The sequence below is a fragment of the Oryzias latipes genome, chromosome 18 (assembly GCF_053564925.1).
Source record: "Oryzias latipes strain Hd-rR chromosome 18, Olatipes_Hd-rR_3.1".
In the NCBI taxonomy this organism is placed as follows: Eukaryota; Metazoa; Chordata; class Actinopteri; order Beloniformes; family Adrianichthyidae; genus Oryzias; species Oryzias latipes.
In genome coordinates this window covers 1699589-1721991 of record NC_136254.1, presented here as the reverse complement: position 1 = coordinate 1721991, position 22403 = coordinate 1699589, and the positions used below count along the sequence as shown (strand labels likewise).

Here is a 22403-nt window from a genome sequence, read left to right as displayed (position 1 = left end):
CTGCCCAAGGACACTTCGACTCATGGGCGTGCAAGGCGGGAATCGAACCTGCAATATTACGATCATGGGTCGACCGCCCTACCGCTGCACCACGGCCGCCTTAAACTTCATCGTATTTTCTAAAGCACCACCAAGTGGTTTAGGTTTGCCCATTTCTAACCTGGAAGGACAACTGGGGCTAAAGCATAGGAGGCAGGAAAACACTGACACGTCTTTCCTACTAGCTAAGTCACAGGGCTCACAGAAAAATGAGAGGAAGATGTTGCCACCACAAAAGCAAATACCAAAAGATTTTCTCAGAGTTCAAGGGAGAAAAGCAGGTAAACATGGCAGAGAGAGAAGGAGACAGCCTTTACAAATCCCCTGATCCAGTTCAAGCTGTGTGCAGGAAGAAGAGCATCCGCTGATTAGTAAGGGGAGGTAACAGTGGTTCTGGGGGGGGGGGAGAGGATGGTCATTACCATTATCATTGCTATAGTTCATCAGCATGCCACAAAAGACAGTCAAGAGCTTCTCATTTTCCGGCTGAGTATTTTGGTAGAGGGATTTAATGTGTTCAGCTACTATCTGAGCCCCTCCTGCCAGGTGAACTGCACTCCTGCCCTCATCTGTAAAACAAAGAGGCCGGAACACAAATCAACCACAAAGGAACAAGAAATCAAGCAAAACAACAAGAACCTGGAAAAAAACAAAACAAATTTCAATCAAAGAAATTAACATAAATTCCAGACAGTCACATTCTGAGTAAAACAAATGAAAAAGCAGGGAGTAACAGTTGGGACAAACAATAAAACTGTTACCAATATATAATATGTGAGATGGAGACCCTGGAGATGGCTTGGTCTCAATAAAACTCCTGTTTCTATTTACGCATTTACAGATTCAACCAAGAGACAGAAAATTTCAAAGCATAATTAAAGAGATCTAAATTAAAGAAATGCAAAAAAAGGAGAGGCAGCACGACATGAACAGATCCGCCTGTCAGGCTTTTTTAAAGCGTTTCTGTTCCACCTCCAACCAACAGAGTTTCCATGTCAGCCTGTGTGTTTGTCCCCCTCATTAGTGATGACTGTATTAAAATAAAACAGCACAAAGGACATTCCTGTGGAGAAAGATTGGTCAAAGTTGAGAGGGAGCATAAATGAAAGCTGATGGTGTTAGTAGACCTTAGTAGGGTCAGGAAGCAGCTTTATCTCAAGGTTTAAAGTGACAGATGTTCATGTGATTTATGGAACTGAGGTTCTCTTTAAGCTGCAGGAATAATGCAAAGAAATATTCAAGCACTTTGCTGGTAGAAGAGTTAGGAACCACATCTTTCCTGACTCAGCAGTCACCATTGACTCATCTTTGGTCTCCCCCTCCCCACAGGTGAGGGTGTGGGTGTCCGCCTGGACAGCTCATTATCTTTTCAATCCCGTATCAATACTGTTGCTTGCTCTGCCCATTTTCACTTCATTGATCGTCTTCGCCCCACCTCACCGTCCACTCTGGTCACGTAATCCTCTCCTCTTTGGTTACCCTCAAAAAAACCTCTATACGCTCCGACCGGCCCAGAACTCTGCATCATCTGCAGAACCCCATCCTTTGGTCACATCGCCCCACATGCAGTCAGGCCTTTTCCTCACCAGCTGCTCCAGCAGCTGCACTGGCTTCCCAGAACCTCCAGCAACAAATTAAAACTCCTGCTCCATAACCTGACTCCTCCTCCTCTTTGGGACCTTCTCCTTATCAATACTCCTTCTGCTCCTCTTCTTACGTCCAGCTCTCCGCTCCCCCGGCCCGGCTCATTACCATGGGGAGTTGAACCTTCAGCTGCTACGCTACCAAACTCTGGAATTCTCCTGCTCCAGACCACCGTAACATAGACTCTCTCCCAAACTGAAAATCCCAAGTCAAATCTGTTCAAATCAGGTTTGCTCTCCAATTTCCCTTTCTGTCATCTGCTCTTTACTGTATATTTGCTCTGGTACAGTGTCCTTGAGCTTCTTGAAAGGGAATGCAGGTTTTCCAGATGTTCTTGCCCATCTCACAGTTGATTACCTGGATCAGGTGTGTCCAGCCAATTAGAACAAGGCAGAGAAAGGTATGTTGGGAAACCAGCAGGGACGTAGCCCTGGATGTCCTCGCATAAGGGGGAAACTGTTCGCGTTTTTGAAACATCTGGTGGGAAAAAGCCCACTACACTCCCATATCATGATGAGAATTCATCAAAGCTGTGCTTTAAAGTTACACATCTTCCAAATAGTCTAGTGAAAAGCCCAAATGTTTCGTGTCATCTGCACCCCCATGATGTCATCACTTTCTGGTTCTCTGGACCTGGGAATCTGAGTGGTGGACAGACCTGGGATGTCTTGGTTTACTGTCAACACATCCCAGGTCTGGAGGGGATTCTAGAGAGGGTTCAGACTCCTGGTACAGCTAAAAAGCATGGGGGTGGAAACATCATGCTATGTGGCTGTTTTTCAGCCAGGACGACTGATCCGTGTAAAGGAAAGAATGAATGGGGCCATTAATCGTCAGATTTTAAGTGAAAACCTTCTTCCATCAGCATTGACCTTGAAGATAAAACATGACTGGGTCAGCAGGACAACCAGCCCAAACACACGTTGCCCGGGTAACAAAGGAGTGGCAACATGTCCTGGAGGTCCTGGAGTGGCCTAGCCAGTCTCCAGATCTCAACCCCATAGAAAATCTTTGGAGGGAGCTGAAAGTCTGTGTTTCTCTGCGACAGCCCCAAAACATCACTGCTCTAGAGGAGATCTGCATGGAGGAATGGACCAAAATACCAGCAACAGTTTGTGAAAACCTTGAGAAGACTCAAAGAAAATGTTGCCAACAAAGGGTTATAACAAAGTATAGAGTTGAACTTTTTTATTTATCAAATACTTATTTTCCGCCATGATTTACAAATAAATGCTTTAAAAATCAGAAAATATAATTTTCTGATTTTTTTTCTCATTTTGTCTCAGTTGAGGTTTACCTATAATGAAAATTACAGGCCTCTCATCTTTCTAAGTGGGAGATCTTACACAATTGGTGGCTGACTGAATACTTTTTTGCCTCACTGTAAGTTCATTCCAGGACATAAGCCATCAATCACAATTCTTTTCATGGTAAAAATTGATTTTATTCATTAATTTTCTTTATTTAGCCAATCAGTGTTAAATTGGAGTCATTTTAATTTTTTTAAGAAGTTTGCAAACAGGAGATGTCTTTTCCTGTCATGACAAACAGGTTTTGTGCCTCTATTGCTGCAGTAAATTCAAGAAGAAATGTGCAGAGTCAAAAAAAATGTTGATTACAAATTTTTAGAGCATCGTCTGAGAATCAAGCATTTATTTTTGGATTATGAACATTTGGAGAGTACAGTAGTGATAAGATGTATTAAGATGAAAAAGATGATAGTAGGGAGAGAGCTCAACAGCAAAGGTTTTGTAGCGTGTTGTGTAATCCAACTGTATCAAGGACACTTCCTACATTTAGGGTTCGTTCCACTTAATGACAGAGATAGACTGATGTAGAGAGCAGGTATCAACTGAAGTAACACACAGCACATCATTTGGACCCAAGAGTTGAAGTTCCTGCTGAGAAGTGTGAGATTGAATAAATCATTGTTCCCTTCTATTGCAAACCCAGCATTTCCCACAAAATGAAGGAAATGAAGCTGAAATGTTCAGTAGCTAGCACTGATGTGATGGTGCCAAAGACCTGAAACCTGAAAAAAAGAGAAGCAAACTCCCACTTACGGCTGTCATAGCAGATGTTACCAAGAGCTCGGCCAGTCTGCAGCAGCACCTCCTGGTCGGTGGAGTTCAGGAGCTGAACCAGAGGAGGGATGAGGCCTGCATCCACACAGGAACTCCGCATGAACTCTGCAGACAAAACAGGAGCTTAGTTATAGCCCAGCATGCACAGGTACGGCCCCCGCAGGCACAGGTACGGCCCCAGCAGGCACAGGTACGGCCCCAGCAGGCACAGGTACGGCCCCTGCAGGCACAGGTACGGCCCCTGCAGGCACAGGTACGGCCCCAGCAGGCACATGTGCGGCCCCCGCAGGCACAGGTACGGCCCCCGCAGGCACAGGTACAGCGCCACAGGTATGGGTTTAGCCCCTATAAACACAGGTACGGGGCTGCTTCATCTCAAAGACGCCTATTGCTGCATTGTATTTAAGTGTGTTTAAGAATCTAAGAATCTTGTTGTTGTTGCATGTGTTTAATGTTAAAGCCCCGTTAGCATGTAGTTGTGTGACATTTATTCTCTGCAGTTGACCCATCCTCTGGGGGAGCGGCGAGCAGCAGACACAGACGCGCTCGGGAACCTATTGGTTAGCGTTAACCATAACCCTTCTCTGGTTCCATGCGAGCCAGAAAAAAACTTTAGCACCGGCTGCGTGCATTTAGAAAATTACATGCGAATAGACACTTTCTAAAAAGGAAAGTAAGGAACTCCTCCTGGTCTGGGGAGGGGGCTGTCAGGTTTCCTGCTCTAGATGTTTTTCCTGCTTCAAACTCGCTCATTGTCACTCCCCCAACAGTCATTTACCCCACCGTGAATGATTGGTTCGTCAGTTCCGCACACAACACTGAAAAGTGTCATTCAAAAAAAACTGGCGGGATGCACAAACATTGAATTTTAATATTAAGGTGGGGGCAGCAAAGTATTGTCTTGGGGGGTCGCGAGTTTGAGACATCATCCATACAGTGTTACATGGTTTCTCAAACAGAGAAAATGTGTAGATCATTAATATTGTAAAGGCTCTAAAATGACTCATTTTACAAATATTACACATGCGTGCACGAGTCTGTCGGAAATAACACGGAAAAACAAAAAAGGGCCAACGAAGCAACATTAGCTTAAAATTATTATGCTTTTATTATTCTACATACAAAGGGGCTCATGGAAGGGTAAAAAAAACTCATGCAGGGGTAAAAGAACCCCATGGAAGGGTAAGAGACCCTCATGCAGGGTAATTCTGATTTGTAAAACAAACAAAACACATCAAAACGTGCAGATGTGTTTCACATCATTAGAACATCAAACTGCAGATATTCGTTCTTTCACAGACGGAGCCCCAGGCAGGCGGATGGTTCCTCTTTCAGTGTTTTTCAGGTCGGTCCAGCTTTTATGACATTTCCTGATAATTGAGGCCAAACTAGAAGAAACTCTGCAGGTCAAACCATGTTTATAATGAATCGTTCAACTGTCTGAAATGGAAGGAGCCGTCTGTGGCGAAGTGGCTGACTCTTCCGGAAGCAGTGACAGATAAATGCCGGCGGCCCGGGGGCAGGTTGGCCAAGCTGCCTCCCACCCATCATTAACTGCAGCCCTGCCAGCTCAGAACCCGCTCATTATCAGAACCTTTTCCTGCTCCAGGCTGCATTCACATGAAGGCTTTTTCCGGACCTTACGCAGAGACGAAGAGGAAAACGGAGCTGAGCACGCCTGCAGTTAGTTCAGCTCTACCAAGCTCTCCCAAAAGCCCTGAGGAGAAGGCCTGACTGCGTACAACCACGGGGTTCTAACACCCACCTTTGATTCTCATCAAAACATTTAAAAATGAAGCATTTAAACCAGAAAGAGACTCATAGCAGCCCTGAGAGCACAGGAGCTTTGGAAGTGGACCGTACCATTTTTAGCCAGTTCTGCTATTATGTTGGCCACTTTGGGGGTGCATGAAGACTGGGGGTTGAGCAGGTTGGGAAAAAGAGGAAGGATGCCCATCTCCTGGATCTTCATGCTGGCTTCAGTGTCTGCAGGAGAAAAAAGGCCAGTTAAGAAGATCGCACCAGAACCGGAACTCTGCTTTCAGACCAGAACTTTCCAAACCCGCCGGCTCACATTTCATGCAGAATCAATAATTATACTTTTGTTTTATCTGGTGGTTGTTGACGTGGATCTGTCTGAGAATGACCCAAAGAATTACATCAACACACTTTGGGTTTCTTTTTCCCACCTAAACCTTTTTCAGGTCATGCGGTTCTGCACGTGTTCTGCCAATCGTTTGGACCTGTGGCACTGCGGCCATTTTTTCCTTTAGATCACATGTTCTGAAGTGGCTGCTCTCAACGTCAAAAACTGGCCCAAAGATTTCTGGCTGACCCGAAAGAGCGTTCTGTACTCACTGCTGCTGGCGAGCGCTTTCAGTAGACAGTCCAGGCAGATGTCCACGCCGTGGGCGGTGCCGTCGCCGGACGCCAGCTTCAGCTTCTGCAGGGCTTCAGTCAGGTTGTCTGCAAACACGAGTGAGGCTTCACATTATCACCACGTAAACCGGACCGCACTGTCATGGTTTTTCTAATTACCCCAGTCTGCTGCGGGACCCATGAAGTCTGAGCCATCCTACCTATAAGAACGCCGTTTATTCTAGTGGGAAGAATACAATAAAGTATTCAACCTTCGTTTTCCTGTTTCTCTTTCTTTATTCTAGTATCTTCCTCCATTTTTTGCTGCTTAACTCCTCCTGCAATGTTTCATCTATTCTAAACATCCAACTATTCAAATGTTCAGCTCTTTCAGCTTTTTCCAGCTATGACTTTTGGTCCTTCAAATCCTTTGAACTTTTCAAGATATTCCAGGATTTCTCCCTCCATTGAAATACATGGAGAATCCTTGGTTCCTTGCTTGACTCGGTGTGGTGGTTAGCGCTCTAGCCTCTGGAATTTGCGTGTTCTTCACGTTCATGTGTGGGTTTTCTCCAGCTTCCTCCCAGAGTCCAAAAACACGCTTGACTGGCGTTTGTACATGTGTGTGTGGTTGTGTGTCTGTGTTTGGTTGTGTGTCTGTGGGTTTGGTTGTGTGTCTGTGGGTTTGGTTGTGTGTCTGTGATGGGCTGTAGCTGGGTGGTTTCCAGCCTCTCCATGACCATGAACAGGAAGTGATGGCTGCAGGGACCAGCCTTTCCCGCTTACCCAAATACATTTAGCAGCAAAACTGTGGCTCATCGTCTTTGTTCTAGAACTAAAGCGGATCCCTTTCCTCTCCTTAAGGTAGCTTTGATCTAATCGAAAGTCATTTGTTTCTCAGTAATTACTGGAAGCTGTAATGCACTTCTACAGAAACTATCATTGGAGGTGGAGATTCTTAATTGAATCTGAGATTTTACATCAATTATTCAAACTGGAGAGAGACAGTGGATGATGGACTCTGGGTAACTTCCAAGCTCCAAGAACGGACTACAACATTCAACAACACATGAGACTTCCATGTGTGCTTGTTGGGATGTTTGTCTACCATGAGCTTTGGGACCAATGACCGTCATTTTTAGTTTTGTATAATGTGTCAGTGTCAGACTTTGCCTGTTTCCTCTATCATAAAGCGGTCTAAGGCTAGCATTTGAATTTGAATGATTTGCTGTTATGAAATGTATTATTGTTGATGTCGATATGTTGCTATGTATTTTGATATGCTGGTATAAAAATGAAATTGTTTTAACTTATTTTAACATGTGAAGATTTTAAGGTAAATATGATGAATTAGTCACTGTATTTTGTGAAATCAGTTTTGTTTTTTTTGAAATTGGTAAAATGTATGTATTTTTTGCGTATGGACCCCAGGAAGACTAGCGACCACTTTGTGGAAGCTAATGGGGCTCCAAATAAATAAATAAATAAAAATGGGTGACAGGTTCAGCTGAAATATGTGGATTGTTGGAACACTTAGTCCACTCTTTGTTAAGAGACTAAGAAAAAATTGGAGATGTAAAGGACACAGACACGCATAGGAAAATGGATCTAGGTATGGTCAAAGGCAGATCCTTTTATAGCACTTTAGTACCTTGGTTGACCAACACTGGCACCGACCTATAACCACCAGGAGCAATGTGGGGTTCAGCGTCCTACCAACCGACACTTCATCCCATGGGTGGGCAAGGCGGGAACCAAAACTACCATGTATCGATCAGAGGTCGACCACCTTACCTCAGCACCACGGCGGCCAGTTCTGACAGTAACAGTGGAATCGGTTGAAATAGGCCGGCACAATAAATCGCAAATTTATCATTATCGCGATATCAAGCTGTGCAATATGCATGTCGCAAAAGACGGCGAAAATTGAAATAAATGGTTCCCTTAAACGGGCTAAAACAATCTTATGGCAGCTTCAAGTATTTAACCAATCAAATATATCCTATATGCATTTGACCAATGGGATGGACACCTTCACGTGTTGACCAATCGGATGGAGCCCTATTGTGTTAGATGTTCACCTACTATGTAGACAATGGTCATTTGAGTATGATTTTTAAAATGAAAGGGAAATTATGTTTTTGATTGTTTTACTATTTGTTCCTGTACCGTAAGTTATATTGTCATTGCAATATTGATCACTAATGTCACAAGTTTTCCTTATATCGTGCAGCCCTAGGTTGAAACCAAAGATATGCAGAAGGTTGTGTTGGTAAGAAGGAAATAAATGATCAGTTTCTGGTAAACGCTATCCGTCTTTTTATGGACGTGTGATGTAAACACAAAGACATCCAATCACAGGCTTCCTTTTACCAAGTCGGGTCAATTCCAATTGGCTGAAGGTGAACCACAGGGAGGGTTGTGTGTTCAGGAAACATTAAAAACATGTTTTCACAGCACTGACCAACAACACGTGAAGAAATACACTTTATTTTAACACAAAGAGCAAAACGGTCTAAAAGACCCAAAAAATCAGGTTTGAATGTTTGAAGCTGTTTTGTTGATTAAAATAAAGATTACAAAGAGTTTATCTGTTAAAAGACATTTTTACTTATAGTCCCAAATAAATTATAAATCTCTAGATTGCATCTCTTTAGGTAGAAGAATGTAACGTTTCCACCATAAAGTTATTCAATCTTTGGTTGGTGGAGCCTGTATGAAGATGAGGACAGAGTCATGTGACGGAGAGAAATATACGACCCTAGAAAAACACACGCATGATCTCCCTCGGAAACGTTTCCTACTGCGGGAAGCGTCGCTGTAGATGCAGTCAGATGTAGGTTAATGTCAGAGGCTCATCTTCATCATGGCAGGTATATATTTATATCACAGCCTCATCTTCATCATCGTAATCGTCATCATGGCAGGTGCAGGGCTCCAGACTGCGAGCAATTGGTCGCATTTTGCGACCAAAATTTGAGAGTGTGCGACTGAATTTTACATCCAGTCGCACATGTGCGACCAGTAAATTTGCCTCCCCCACCCTCCGTATTTTTTTATACATTAAACGTGGAAGGGGCACGTCAATGATCGATGAAATAATCAATGAGACGCAAGCCCACACGCACGCAGGCAGACACACACACTCGTGCACATACTCATGAAACGCGAGCACGTACACTCTCGAGTGATGCCCATCTGTGAGGCGGCCACTGCGTGTGAGAAGAATAGGGAAAGCCACTGTGAGTGGCTAAAATGCGTGGAGGGGGAGGGGCCTAGAGATAGAGTGCTCGTAAACATCTGTGGGAAGGAAACGGAGACAAATATCACAACCTGATATGTGCGTCTGAACTATGAGCAAGCGAACTATTGATTCGTTCTTCCGACCTGCGGCTAGTGTACCAGTGCCAGAGTGTACAGCAGGGGTCTCAAACTCGCGGCCCGCAGGCTATTTGCGGCCCCCAAGATGATATTTTGATTGATCTATTTTGATGATACTTAACATGAAGGTTTAATGTTACTGCAGCCCGCCAGTTTGTATGAATGACACTTTTTCATTGTCGTGCGCGGAGCTGACAAAGCAACCAATCACAGTGGGGTATATGACTCTTGGGGGCGTGGCAATGACCGGGCTTGAAAGCAGGAAACCTGACAGCCCCCTCCCTCCCCGGACCACATTAAGGAGTTCCTTACTTTCCTTTAGAACGTATTTATTCGCTTGTAATTTTCTAAATACATGCAGTCAGTGCTGAACTTTTCTCTGGGCCGCACAGACCTGGAGGAAGGTTTAGTGTTTCGGTTACGGTTACGGCGGCGCATCAAACGGTTATGCACGGCCGTTACGGCAGCACACCGCTCCCGTCCCGCGGGAGTCGGGTCAGCTGAGGAGAATAAATGTCCCACACCTACATGCGTGACAGCTAACGGGGCTTGAACTTTAAACACGCTCCAGCAAAAACAACATTAGTTTTAGACACACTGAAAATACGTGGGGAAAATGCAACGATAGACGTGTTTGAGTTGAACCGACACCTCACCTGGATCGTTTGGGGGGCGGGGGGGCTGTGAGATGAAAGCGAATCTGCAGCAAGACTGAAGGAGAACAGGAAGTTGGAGTTGTCCTTAACATTCAATTTAGTTTTAATATTCTTCTCCCCCTTAGTATGATCTGTGTTATTATATATTTTATGATTATTTTAATGTTTTGTGATGTATGTAGCCTTTTTAATGAATTGGTATTTTAAATTATTTTAATTAATCACTCCACTACAAAAACCATCAGGACACATGTCCCATAATGCATTGTTTTGTAGTCTGTAGGGCAGCTTTCAGTCAGTTCAGTTTCCAGCTGTGTCCGGGTAGGTTTGCCCCTTGCTCCCACCCCTTTCTCCTGATATTTTTGTGATGATTGACAGGTGATGTTGGAGCAAAAACAAAAATATATGTCACACACCAGGTGATCTGCACAGCGTTGAGTTCACCTGGGTGACCTCAAACACACTTACTGTGCCGCTTGGCTGCACCTATTTGGTGTCACAAAGATAAATATCCATCCGTTTTCTTAACTTATTTGTACTGTCATGACAGCGATGGTGATGTCAGTTTACCTTCTTGTTGCATCTTCAAAAGTGAAGAATAAAATGTGACACTGAATTAGAAACAGCACATTGTAATTTCTGCATCTATTATTAAAGTATTTATTAGTAATACAGTGGAAATTTGTAGATTTGGTTAGAATGTTGATTTACGGTATGCGCCCCTAAATTTTCTGGTTGTGCCCCTAAAATTTTCAGTTAGGGGCCACAGTGCTCCTAGTGAAAAAGTTAGTCTGGAGCCCTGAGGTATATGTTTATATCATCATCATCATCTTCATCATGGCAGGTGTATGTTTATATCAGAGCCTCGTCTTCATCATCATCATCATCATGTCAGGTGTATGTTTATTTCAGAGCCTCATCTTCATCATCGTAATCATCATCATGGCAGGTGTATGTTTATATCATCATCTTCATCATGGCAGGTGTGCTGCTAAATCCTGAGCCTCCCTGCAATTATTGCATAAGGATCCACAAAGTGTTGCAGTGACCCGATTATTGCTGCCAACAAACCATCCTCCTCCTCCTCAGTCTCTTCCTCACAGACGGTCTTATATAAACTGCCCGTCTGTCGCGGGGGGGCTGCAGCGTGTCGGAGGATGCACAGCGGAGGAGCCGCATCAGTAAGCGGGGGGCGTCCGCAGTGTTGCAGCGGGAGCAGCTGCGCGTTGCAGGCCGCTGACATTACATAACAGCTGCGGGGACGGGCCGCCTTCAGTTCAGCCGCCGTGTCCCCGGAAAACATGCTGCAGGAGGCGCGGACGGGCGGCAGGGAGGCACCCCGCCCAGCCGCCGCCGCTGAGCCCCCGACATGCCCCCCCCAGCCCGCTGAGCCCTCCAGGGCTCGTTTCTGACCACCATCGTTTAGGTTTTTTTCTTCAAGCTAACCGTCTCCGGCATCCCAGCTAGCCGTCCAACTTACCCATCTCCGCGGAATGAACCCTCGTCGGGGGGACGAGGGTGGTTCCGTAAACCGAGAGTCGAACCCGCAGGAGTCCGCGCCGTTCGGCTCCCGCTCTGCTGGTCAGGCTGGCGCGTGGAAGCTAACAGGTTAGCACGACAGCTAGCTCGGAGCGCCGGCGGGCGTCACGGACGGTGGAGTCCGGCTGAAACAAACGCTACTCCGCCGCGGCCTGTACACCAGCGGCTGCTAACGCGTCCCACCTCCTCTCATATCCACGGTAACGGCGGACGGGCTAGCGGCTCCGCTACAACTGGCTCCGACTGACGGCTGCAGTCAACCGGAGATCACTTCCGGCCCAACCTTCAAAATAAAGCAGCAAATAAAAAAAAAAGGTAAAGTTTGTAGTAGTCACAGATCACCAGCAGGGGGAGTTAGAGAGAATTTTTTAATCTGGTGTCATCACAAAATACCAGAGAGATAAAAAGATTTACTTACAAATATCAATTTATAACCATCTCCACAGTCAGTTCCTTTATAAATCATTTCAAGAAAACGTATTGCATAAAATAACCAAAACACTCGGCAAACAATACAATATAAGCGTCACAAAACAGCCTCTTGAGTGTGTGTCCATGCATAAACTCCAATATTTATGCACAGTTGGAAACATATCTATTCATTACACTTGTGAGCGCATACAGTAGTTTATATAGATATCGCTGTCCGACAACAAACTAGAATTCAGGTGCAGACTCCATTGTCTCTAGAGGCAGAAGGATGCCAGAGAGAGACTTCTATTAGATAAATATACACATTGGATTTATTACAGACTTAAAATCCGATCATTAAAAAAAACTCACATATGCAATACAATAAAAGATGCAGTTCCAGGAGTACAAAAACTAAAAATGATAGAAAACATTATCAAAAAAGAGCAATAAAAAAAGTCAGGATTAAAAATATACAACAGATGTAAATATGATTTAAAAAAGTAATTATTTTAGGCCTAATAATAATAATTATCATAAATAACATTTACAGAGCTTTCTCAAACAAGAACTATTCATCTTTTGATTTTTGTTTGTAGTTTATGGTGTTTTATTTCTTTTTTGTTTTAACCCATGTTTATATTTTATGTCAAGCACCTTGTGCTGTAAGCATGGAAGGAGTTTAATAAATTAGAACACTGATCAGTGGATACTATTAATATTATTATTAATAATTATGTGCACATACGCACACACGCACTGAAGGAGGAGGGTTTGGGGAAGAGACAGAGGGAGCTAAAATTGTGTGCCTTGTCTAGGCTACCCCACCTTGGTGGGACACAGCCTTGGTAAATAATAATAAAATAATAATTAATAATTATTATACCACCATAATTAAGTATTAGCTGAATATTGATACTTCAGTTCAATAGGTGGGTCATCCTGTAAATAAAACAAATGCAGTTCATTCTCTTTATTTTATGGGTAAAATGAGTCAGTTAACAGGACGGACGGACGGACGGACAGACGGACGGACGGACAGATAGATCTTTATTGTCACTGTCTGGTCGGTCCTACATTCATCCATTTAACACAAAAAGGTTAAAAGAACTTACTGAAATGATAAATAATGCATAAAACTACATAAGTGCTTCAATATGTGTTAAAATTGTTTAACAGAGAATTAGTAATAATAATAAAAAAAATAATTAATATAAAGAAAGCTCCCAAAACTAACACAATTTATACAACAAGATGCATGTTTAACATTTTAGGGCAGTCGGAAAGAAACTATTTTGAAAGATTACATTAGACCAGATTACACATTACACCATCCAGAGTTACACATCAAAAAAAAAAAATCACATTCAGAGTAAAAGAGGTGGACTTTACCAACGCTGCTGCTGGTGTTTCTCTGCTGCTGCTGCTGCTTTGTATATGTAATGGAGTGTTGGAGTCTCATCTTTGCTTGGCCTGGTGCGGTAGCAGAGGTGGTCTGTGGGGCAGTGCCATTGACACAGGTTATTAAGGGTCTGTGGGTTCTTCAGACAACCACAGTTCAGTGTTTTCCGATCGAGCTGAAGAGGGCAGATAAAAAACACAACAGCTCTGATGTCACTTGCCCACTGCCTGATCTCAACCCCTCCTGAAGCTAGACACTTCCTCATCTCCTCTACAAGCTTCTCAGCCGACTCAGCCATAGAGAGACTTTGTAGGCGTTATCCACATAGAATGACTTCTCAATGGATGGAAGGATGTCTATGCCATCTTTAGTTGATCTCTCCAGTCTTTCTGGAGGGCAAAGATCACACAGCATGGACTGCAGGTGTCACAAACTGGTGGTGGAGGACCCAAATGCAGGAGACCAAGCTTGATGACTGGAACTAAAACATTTAATTAGCAAACTGAAACATGACAAAACTATGAGGGGAAACAAAACTGTGACAAAACAGAGCAGATGACCTGACAAGGAAGAACAGAAACCAAGACACTTAAATAGGCTGAGGGCAATTAACTGAACTGAAGACAGCTGTGGATCATGAACCTGAAGGTGTGACTGACAAGGAAACCAAAAACATGACAAAGAAAACCAAACCACTGAATCCTTACAGTACCCCTCCCGAAAAGGGCAGATCCCAGATGCCCAAAAACCCCTAGGAGGAGGGGACCTGGAGGAACAGAAAATGAAAAAACAAGTCCAGAACGGTTTGGGTTCCTGCAGCCAGACGGAAGTGAGGGGCATCAGAACCCCTTCTGTGAACAGGCATGAAGATTAGAAGTCCCAATTGCTCTCTCCAGGGACAGGAACCATTAAGGGGAGCAGCACTGGTGACCCTCTTCTGGACCAGGTGACACAGCCAAGGGGGAATGGTGACCATCCTCCGGGACAGGGGACATGAAGTGTGGGCCCGGCGACCCTCCTCAGGAACAGACATGAAGAGGAGCGGCCCCGGTGACCCTCCACAGGAAACTTGATGCTTGAAAGATGGTCCCGGCAATCCCCCTCAGGAACAGATAGGCTTGATGTGGAAGGGCATAGCATGAACAATGCTGCAGGAACTCATCTGGCAAGGCACGGAATGGGCATGATGGAAAACTCCCCTGCTGGGTCCAAGCTGGTCAGGTCATTCTGTCACGAACTGGTGGTGGAGGACCCAAATGCAGGAGACCAAGCTTGATGACTGGAACTAAAACATTTAATTAGCAAACTGAAACATGACCAAACTATGAGGGGAAACAAAACTGTGACAAAACAGAGCAGATGACCTGACAAGGAAGAACAGAAACCAAGACACTTAAATAGGCTGAGGGCAATTAACTGAACTGAAGACAGCTGTGGATCATGAACCTGAAGGTGTGACTGACAAGGAAACCAAAAACATGACAAAGAAAACCAAACCACTGAATCCTTACAGCAGGTTGTACCAAATGGTGGTACACACCATTGGTAAATATCAGGTGATTCTTCTCATCTCAACAATGGTCCATCTTCGGGGAGTAGACAGACTTGGTGGAACATTGCCTTGATCCTCCTGTTTCTCCCTCCCAAGATCCAGCTCCCAGCTAATCTGTCTGTCTATCTGCCTGACTGCCTGCCTGCACACCTGTCAGCCCTCCTGCCTGCCTTCCTGTCTGTCTGCCTGCCTGCAAATCTGCCAGCTCGCCATCCTCCCTCTGTTTAAAATAAAACTTGTTACCCGGAAAGCTGTGTGCGCATTTGGATTCCACCTTCCACCTACCTGCCATAGCAGACCCAGCAGTAGTTGATCATTTAGTGCAGCGGTCCTCAACCCCTGGGCCGCGAACCGTTACCGGTCCGTGGGTCATTTGGTACCAGGCAGCACTGAGAGAATAAATAACTTGCATTACTTCCGTTTCATTTATGTCGGAATCTGAAAGATGTTTTATTTTGAAAACTTGCCAAATTCTCTGTGCCATCCGTGTATGTCACTCTTGACGCAGAGGCGCTTTTCTCAGTCACGTGATAAGTTACCGCTATAATAAAACCCAGGAGCTAGCAAAATGACTAAAAACAAACGGCTTTTGGAAGTTTCTCTGCCAAGGGCAAAACGCCCATCCAGGAGACAGAAGAGGAGCCTTCCGCTTCCAAGAAAATGAAAGCTACATTTAATAGACAGTGTCAGGAGTTCTACTTCAGATACAGATTTATCCCAACAGGAGATTCACATGCACCAAGCCCACTCTACATAATATGCGGCGACCGCCTCTCTAATGAGGCAATGCTTCGCCACCTGGAGACCAAGTGAGTTTTCAGGCACTTTTTATTTGCTGTGTGTCTTATTTTGAAGGCATGTTTAATTGGTATCGTGACCAGAGAGTACTGCTGGCAGAGAGGACGTTGGTGCTTGTATTTTAGTGGTGGCCACGTGCACATTGGGTCAACTCAGGGAATTGTGGGATACAATCCCCTTTGCCTGTTTTGGACCAAATAGGGTTGAGCACGGGTGTTTCTCTTTGCCTACATGTCCTTTCACATGGCAGTTTTGTTGTTTCACCCTTAGCTATTTCTTCCTGTAGTGTTTACTTCTTTTTTTGCACCATGAGTGTGGGAAGGGGAGAGGATGCTCAGAGTTGTATGATGTACAATGTAGTGTCTGACAAAATAAAAGCTCTCTCTGCCTCTATCGTAGCATTGCTACAGTATTAGTCCGCCTCACATAAATTACTGGTCCGTGAAGATTTTGTCTGATATCAAATTGGTCCGTGGCGTAAAAATGGTTGTGGGCCCCTGATTTAGAGAGTCCATTACAGACGAAGAAACAGCCGAAGACCAAACAAGCCTTGTTGTTATGTCTAACGAGGTGATGAGGAATGAACCAGGATTCCTCAGAGGCATTTATTTCCTCTTCACTAAGCTTTGTGACACATCCTCCAGTAATGAGCTTGTTTATTTCTGCCTCATATTCTTTGGCTAGTTTTGGATTCCTCATTAGATGACAGTCATTGTTGCGGAGAAGCTACAGAACAGTTTCAATTGAGGTCTTTAGTTTTGGCACATTCTTGGCTCTGATTAGTGGATTAACATAGTGAAGTGTTTCACCAACCTGTAGTCTCTGGGTCCATTCCTCCAGTATGCTCACTGCTTGTTGATCTAGTCTGGATCTGATGGCTTGTTGCTTCGTTCTTAAATGGAAGCACATCTAGTTGAAAGTGGTTTGAGCGATGTAAAGAAGCAGGACGCGGTTGAGCATGACATTCCATCTGGGCCTTGGAGTATCCATCCCGGTGCTGTACAGATTGCTGCAGGTCCGCCTTTTACACCGAACTGGACTGGCTGTTTGGCAGTGATGAAGTGGCTGTGGTCGACCCCAATAAGCACAAGGGGTTGAACCTTACTGATACTCGGCAGCGGCAGTCCTTTCAGGTGGCGATAGTGATTCTGTAGCACTGCAGTGGGATCAATTTGTTCAGTCAGAGTGAGTTGACTTTTGATCAGATAGCTACGGTGGCCCTGAAGTGCAAACCATTCAACAAATCACTCGATACAAAAACATTTTTAAGATCACAACAACAATTTAAAAAGCAGTATTACATTTTAAAAAAACAAAACAAAATTTCAGAAACCAAAACTTAAAAAACAAAAATGAAAAAATAAAAAGAAAATTCAGAAAAGGAAATTAATTTCCAGGAAAAAAAAGAAATATTAAAAAATGAAAACATTTCAGATAACAAAATTAATTTTCAGAAAACAAAATGAAATATTAAAAAATGAAAACATTTCAGAAAACAATATGAAATATTGAAAAATGAAAAACATTTCAGAAGACAGAATTAATTTCCAGGAAACGAAATCTTCAAAAATGAAAAACATTTCCAAACCGGAAGGGCCAGGTACTATGGGCCAACGCTGATTGGATGATGATGTTTGTCAATCATTTGAACTGAAAACTATTTTAAATGAAGCGATGCCAGATTTTATCGTCCAAACAACAATATACCATATTAATCCATGTAATTCCCATTTGAATTTTAAATCAAAAACGCAGCAAACTGTAATGTAGGAAAAATATAATCTGTCGCTTTGAGATTACTTTCCTTGTTGCATGTTCAATAAAGTCGAGAAGGAGAAACCACGGAACTCGGCCGGATTAAAGATTAACACATTTATTTCCCTAACAATATTTCTAAAAACAGAGTAAAACAAAATATAACAGATATCCGGATTCCCAAAGTTTCAGAGCTTGCACAGCGCCAAATTACAAACGTCTTAACGTGTCAGCCTGTTGGGAACAACGAAAGTTCCTCCGTCCAGCTTTTTTAACATCTCGGTTTCAGCCTCCTCCTTCGTAACACAGCATGGTGTCCAGACTCCTCCTCTGGACGCTCGGATTGGCTGGCAGGGAGCCTGCCTACTTCTGTCAGTCCATATTAGGAGTCAGCATCCGTTCCCCGCGTCTGAAGTCACCTCCCAGACTGACATGGTCCCGCAACCAAATGGCTCCCTAGGTGGCCCCCCCATGTGGCCGGATCTTCTTAACATACAGTAGACAATACACCTTTGTTCCCCACACGGGAGCAGATGCCTGTGGCGATTCCCAGGGATGGAAATCAGTCTCAGAGATGATTGATTTATGATCCAAGTCAGAACTACAACCAAATGGCCTCAGAAGATCAAAGACCGTTTTCTCCTGAAGGGGATGAGTTCGAAGCTCCAGCATCACAACCTCTTTACATATGCAATGTTCAGGAAGCCCCTTTGAAATTCAAAGTGTGGGAACCTCACACAGTAAACCTGTAAGAAAACCTTCAATGAAATAAAGATAAGATAAAAACCTAGGAGAAATAAGAACCACAAAAAATAAATTCCTTCAGTTTCCCTCTCTTGACCTCACGAAGTGAGGTCACACAAAAAATAAAAACACATCATCACATCATGCAATCAGAACAGCTGTGGTCTCAAGCCCTCACAATCTTTAGCAGAACCAATGTGCCCTTCAAAGGTGTGAATGATTTGTTCATAAGTGTAGGAGCGAAAACCTGTCAGAGCTTGCATTAACCATCTTTAAGAAACGTTCAGTTGGACAGGGAAAATTCTCGCTACGGTCCCGTGCCCCATCGGCGACCATCCCTAAGGATACTTATGCTTCATTAGATATTTGGCACATTGGCATTTACAAAGAACAATACATGAAATAGTAGTCAAATTTAAATTTAAAAAAGTCAAAATATAAAAGTACAGAAAAATAAAACATTCAAAGTCAAACTTAAGTTTAAAAAAGTGAAAATATAAAAGTCAAATTTAAAAAAGTCAAAATATAAAAGTAAAAAGGTAAAAAATACAACAAAGATAACACTTCCTATAAAGAAAAGAAAACACCTAGAATTAAGGGAAAAAATGGAGATAGGTTAAACAGAACAAACTCACACAGACTGATTTCCCACCCAGGGTGGTGAAAAGGGATCACTAACAGGTAACATTGCATATTGTCCGTATTCCCGAACCTTTTCTCCCAGAGCCTTCTCTATGAGGCGTGTCATAAGGGTCCTAAGGCAGGGAATACAACAACAACCACAGAGTGTGAGAATCGCGGAAAAAACTGCTCCTGCAACGAGAACGGATGAGACTAAAGTTTTCCATGGACCAAACATTTTGAGCCAGTCACCCCACATAGATGTATCTATGCCTGCATGTTCCTTCATTTTGTTATTCAATGTGCGCATACCTTCAATCGCCACTGTCAATTTTCCATCTGACTGTGTATTGTTTTTTTATTTTTTTATTTATTTTTTTATTTTTTTTCTTTGGCCAAACTTTATTAATTTCAATCATGTTTGAAAATCTTTGGTGTTGGACCGGACGGAAAAGGAAAGAGGGGAAGAAGAGAGAGGGACGTTAGAGAGAGGGGGGGTAGGAGGGTGATAATCGGAGGGGAAAGGGGGTAAGACCATGAAGCAGCATAGAGCAGACAGACTTACTGGTTGTTTATCGTTACGGTACGGTTCAAATGTAGTACAAAAAGGGCGGGGCCTGTTCACACACACTCAAATATTATCAACACACCTGCTAGCCGCAAAAATGTCCACATGTCAACATGCACACAAAACAGATAGTGTTCACGAATGCATACCTATGCCTTTAAACCAACTAGTGTGAAATCTTTCATTCATTCAATCATGCAAACTATTAGTGCAAAGGTGAGCCAACACCTGAGTGTTTATGTTCTTCTAAAATGGATGGTGGAATGTGAAAAGAAGGAGGAGGAGCGCCCAGCCACCCCCACACCCACACCCCCGCCGCAGCAGCAGCGGCAGCCGGAATTCCCCCAACGCCACACGGGAACAGGCAGGGAACAACCGCCCCCCGGGCGACCAAGACCGCCACCCAGGCCAGGGCCAGCAGGACCGCCGCGAGGCCCCCAGAGCCAGAGAGCAGGGAGGCGCAGAGGGAAAGAGAGCGCCGCCCCAGCCCAGCCAGGAAGGCAGCCCCCCGCCGCGCCGGAAGAGCCCAACGCAGGGCCCCACCGGAGAAGGACGCCCACAGCCCCAGACGAGCACCCCACCACCACCCAGGAGTTCCGGGCATCCCCCCGCCCCGACCCCAGGTACGAGCCAGGACCCCCCAAGGGAGACCCGCTCCGCACTCCAGGCAGCCACCCACCCGGCCCACGGTTGGTCCAGGTAGGAGCAAGGCAGGGGCCCGCCGCCCCCGCCCAGGAGGGGGGAACCCCGGGGAAAAAAGGGCGGCCCACAAGGGGTGTTATAAATATGGCCCGACCAGGCTCGGCCATGTTGGAAGTTTGGCGGGGCCCAGCGCCCAGGGGCAAGGACCAGGACCCACCCCCCAGGGACACGAACACCCCCGGCTCTGGTGTAATATGAACCCCCCCACCGCGCGGAGAGAGCACCGCCGGGCCCAGGGAGCCGGCACCCAAGGGACACGGCCGCCATCGCCAAGGGGCCCACACCCCCCACCAGGGAAGGGGTAGGGGACAGATGGACCAAGGTCCCACCTTCCTTGTAAAATGTGTGTGCGTGTATGGGTGCTTGAGAGGGTGTTTGTGTGCATGTGTGTGTGTTTATGTTTGAATGTATATATTGAAGGGGGAGGGGTGTGTGTACTAAGGGGGGTGCAGTTAAAATTGGCGAGTAGGGCACTAAGGGGACATCTCCTGATTACTCACAGTGATGTCCCCTCACCCTCCACACCAAGGGGCCCTAAATGTCTAAGGTGCGGTTAAAGTTGGCGGGTAGGGTGCCAGGAGGACATCTGCTGCTTGCTTGCAGTGATGTCCAAGCACCCCCCCTACCAAGGACCCTACATGTCTAAGGTGCAAATAAAACCGAAAGAGGGGGGGGCCCACTCCATACGGCAACCATAGGAGGGGGGCCTGTGTGACTGTGTATTGTTGGGGATAAAAGAACAACATTGATCCCCAAAAATACCACAAACTCCAGATTTCTCCGCCAATAACATGTCTGACGCAATTCTGTTTTGGAATGCCATTAGTGATGTGGCCTTTAACTGTTCATGAACTGCTTCAAACCCTGCAATAGTGTAGTTTCCTAATTTTTGAACATTCTAATGGATGTAATTAATTCTATCAACATTTTTATTCGGAGTTACCCATAGAAAAATACTTTCAAAACCGGCTGCCACCTGATTGACTAATTTATATTCATCAGGCACACCACGGGGCACACCTAATGCGTCAATATAAGTTGGATCCGCATCATTCCAATGAGTTGATCGCTTCCTCCAGGTTGGCTTTGAGTCGTGTTTTTGTTCCACCACAGCTAAGAAATCTGATAAAGCAACAGGTTGAACATACACAGGGAGTAATAGCGATATTAAAGCACAACGTCCTGATGCATTCATAGGTAACCTGTCAAAAATCTGATCCGTCCCGCACCAAATCCAGAGGTCAGCTCTGGAAATAGGTTTGAAGTTACTGAAGGTTTGAATATTATTACACCAGTCGTAATCAATTTTTCCCAAAGACATAATACCTTTATCCTCTGAAAATTCAAAACATGAAAAATTTTGTTTGGCTACTTTCCTGTCAAAAATGGGCTTACCTTTCTGACTGGGGACCACTGGATAATACTGATTTAAGTCGTTACATTGTAATTTATTAGGAATTGAATTGACCATGATGTCTGCAATACATTGTGATGTAACAGTGGCAGGCACCACCTTAAGTAAAGGTCTGGGGCCCATACAAACCAGACAATCAGCGTTGGTTGTGTTAGCTGCCTGTTCTACCATTAACAACCAGTTATTAGCGTCTCCACTAATACCGGTTATAGCTTGGAACCAATTGTCTGGAGAAGGAGTACCTTCTATGATTTTAACCTGTCTGGCCGGACCGACACCTGACACTGTCCTTACGGGGGTGGGGGTGGTAGCATTGTAGTCTGGGCAGAACATAAGCTGCCAACACGGATCTTTTCCATTTGCCCATGCACAAATAAGTAATCGTGAGCAAAAAGTGATGTAGCCCTTTGTTGGTGTAGGAAAAAGTTGACCAGTAGTGTTCACACTGAAAGTAAAAAATGAATCTGAAACTGTAAAATTAGAAATGATTCTGGACCATTGTTGAGCCTGGGGTGTCCAACCAAAGGTACCTTTCTCCCAAGATGATTCTGCTGTGGATCTAAATATAGATCCCCATCCTTCATCCCCTGACAATCCTTGGATGTACCAATGATAACCCTGCCACTCACTTGCTGTTCCCCAGTGATTATGTTTAAAATTCCACTTTGGTGCTATAATCAACACATCCATGGTCTGATTAGAATTGTAGCTAAAATAAGGGAATGCTACAGGGGG

General features: G+C 44.5%; 1 protein-coding gene across 2 annotated transcripts in view; it reads right to left on the bottom strand.

The window, feature by feature from the left end:
• The window catches only part of rap1gds1 (RAP1, GTP-GDP dissociation stimulator 1), a 29420-nt gene extending 17404 nt beyond the window's left edge, over window positions 1-12016 (bottom strand). Inside the window, exons 1-5 of one of the 2 annotated variants that reach the window (XM_004080070.4) lie at window positions 11643-12016; window positions 6126-6233; window positions 5631-5753; window positions 3747-3872; window positions 462-608 (exon numbers count right to left, since the gene is read on the bottom strand). In XM_004080070.4, the coding sequence (XP_004080118.1) occupies window positions 462-608; window positions 3747-3872; window positions 5631-5753; window positions 6126-6233; window positions 11643-11646 (508 nt within the window). In that variant the 5' untranslated portion in view covers window positions 11647-12016. The remainder of the gene's footprint in view (window positions 1-461; window positions 609-3746; window positions 3873-5630; window positions 5754-6125; window positions 6234-11642) is intronic. The other variant, XM_011487795.3, reaches the window with a different exon arrangement.
• Window positions 12017-22403: the final 10387 nt, after the last annotated feature.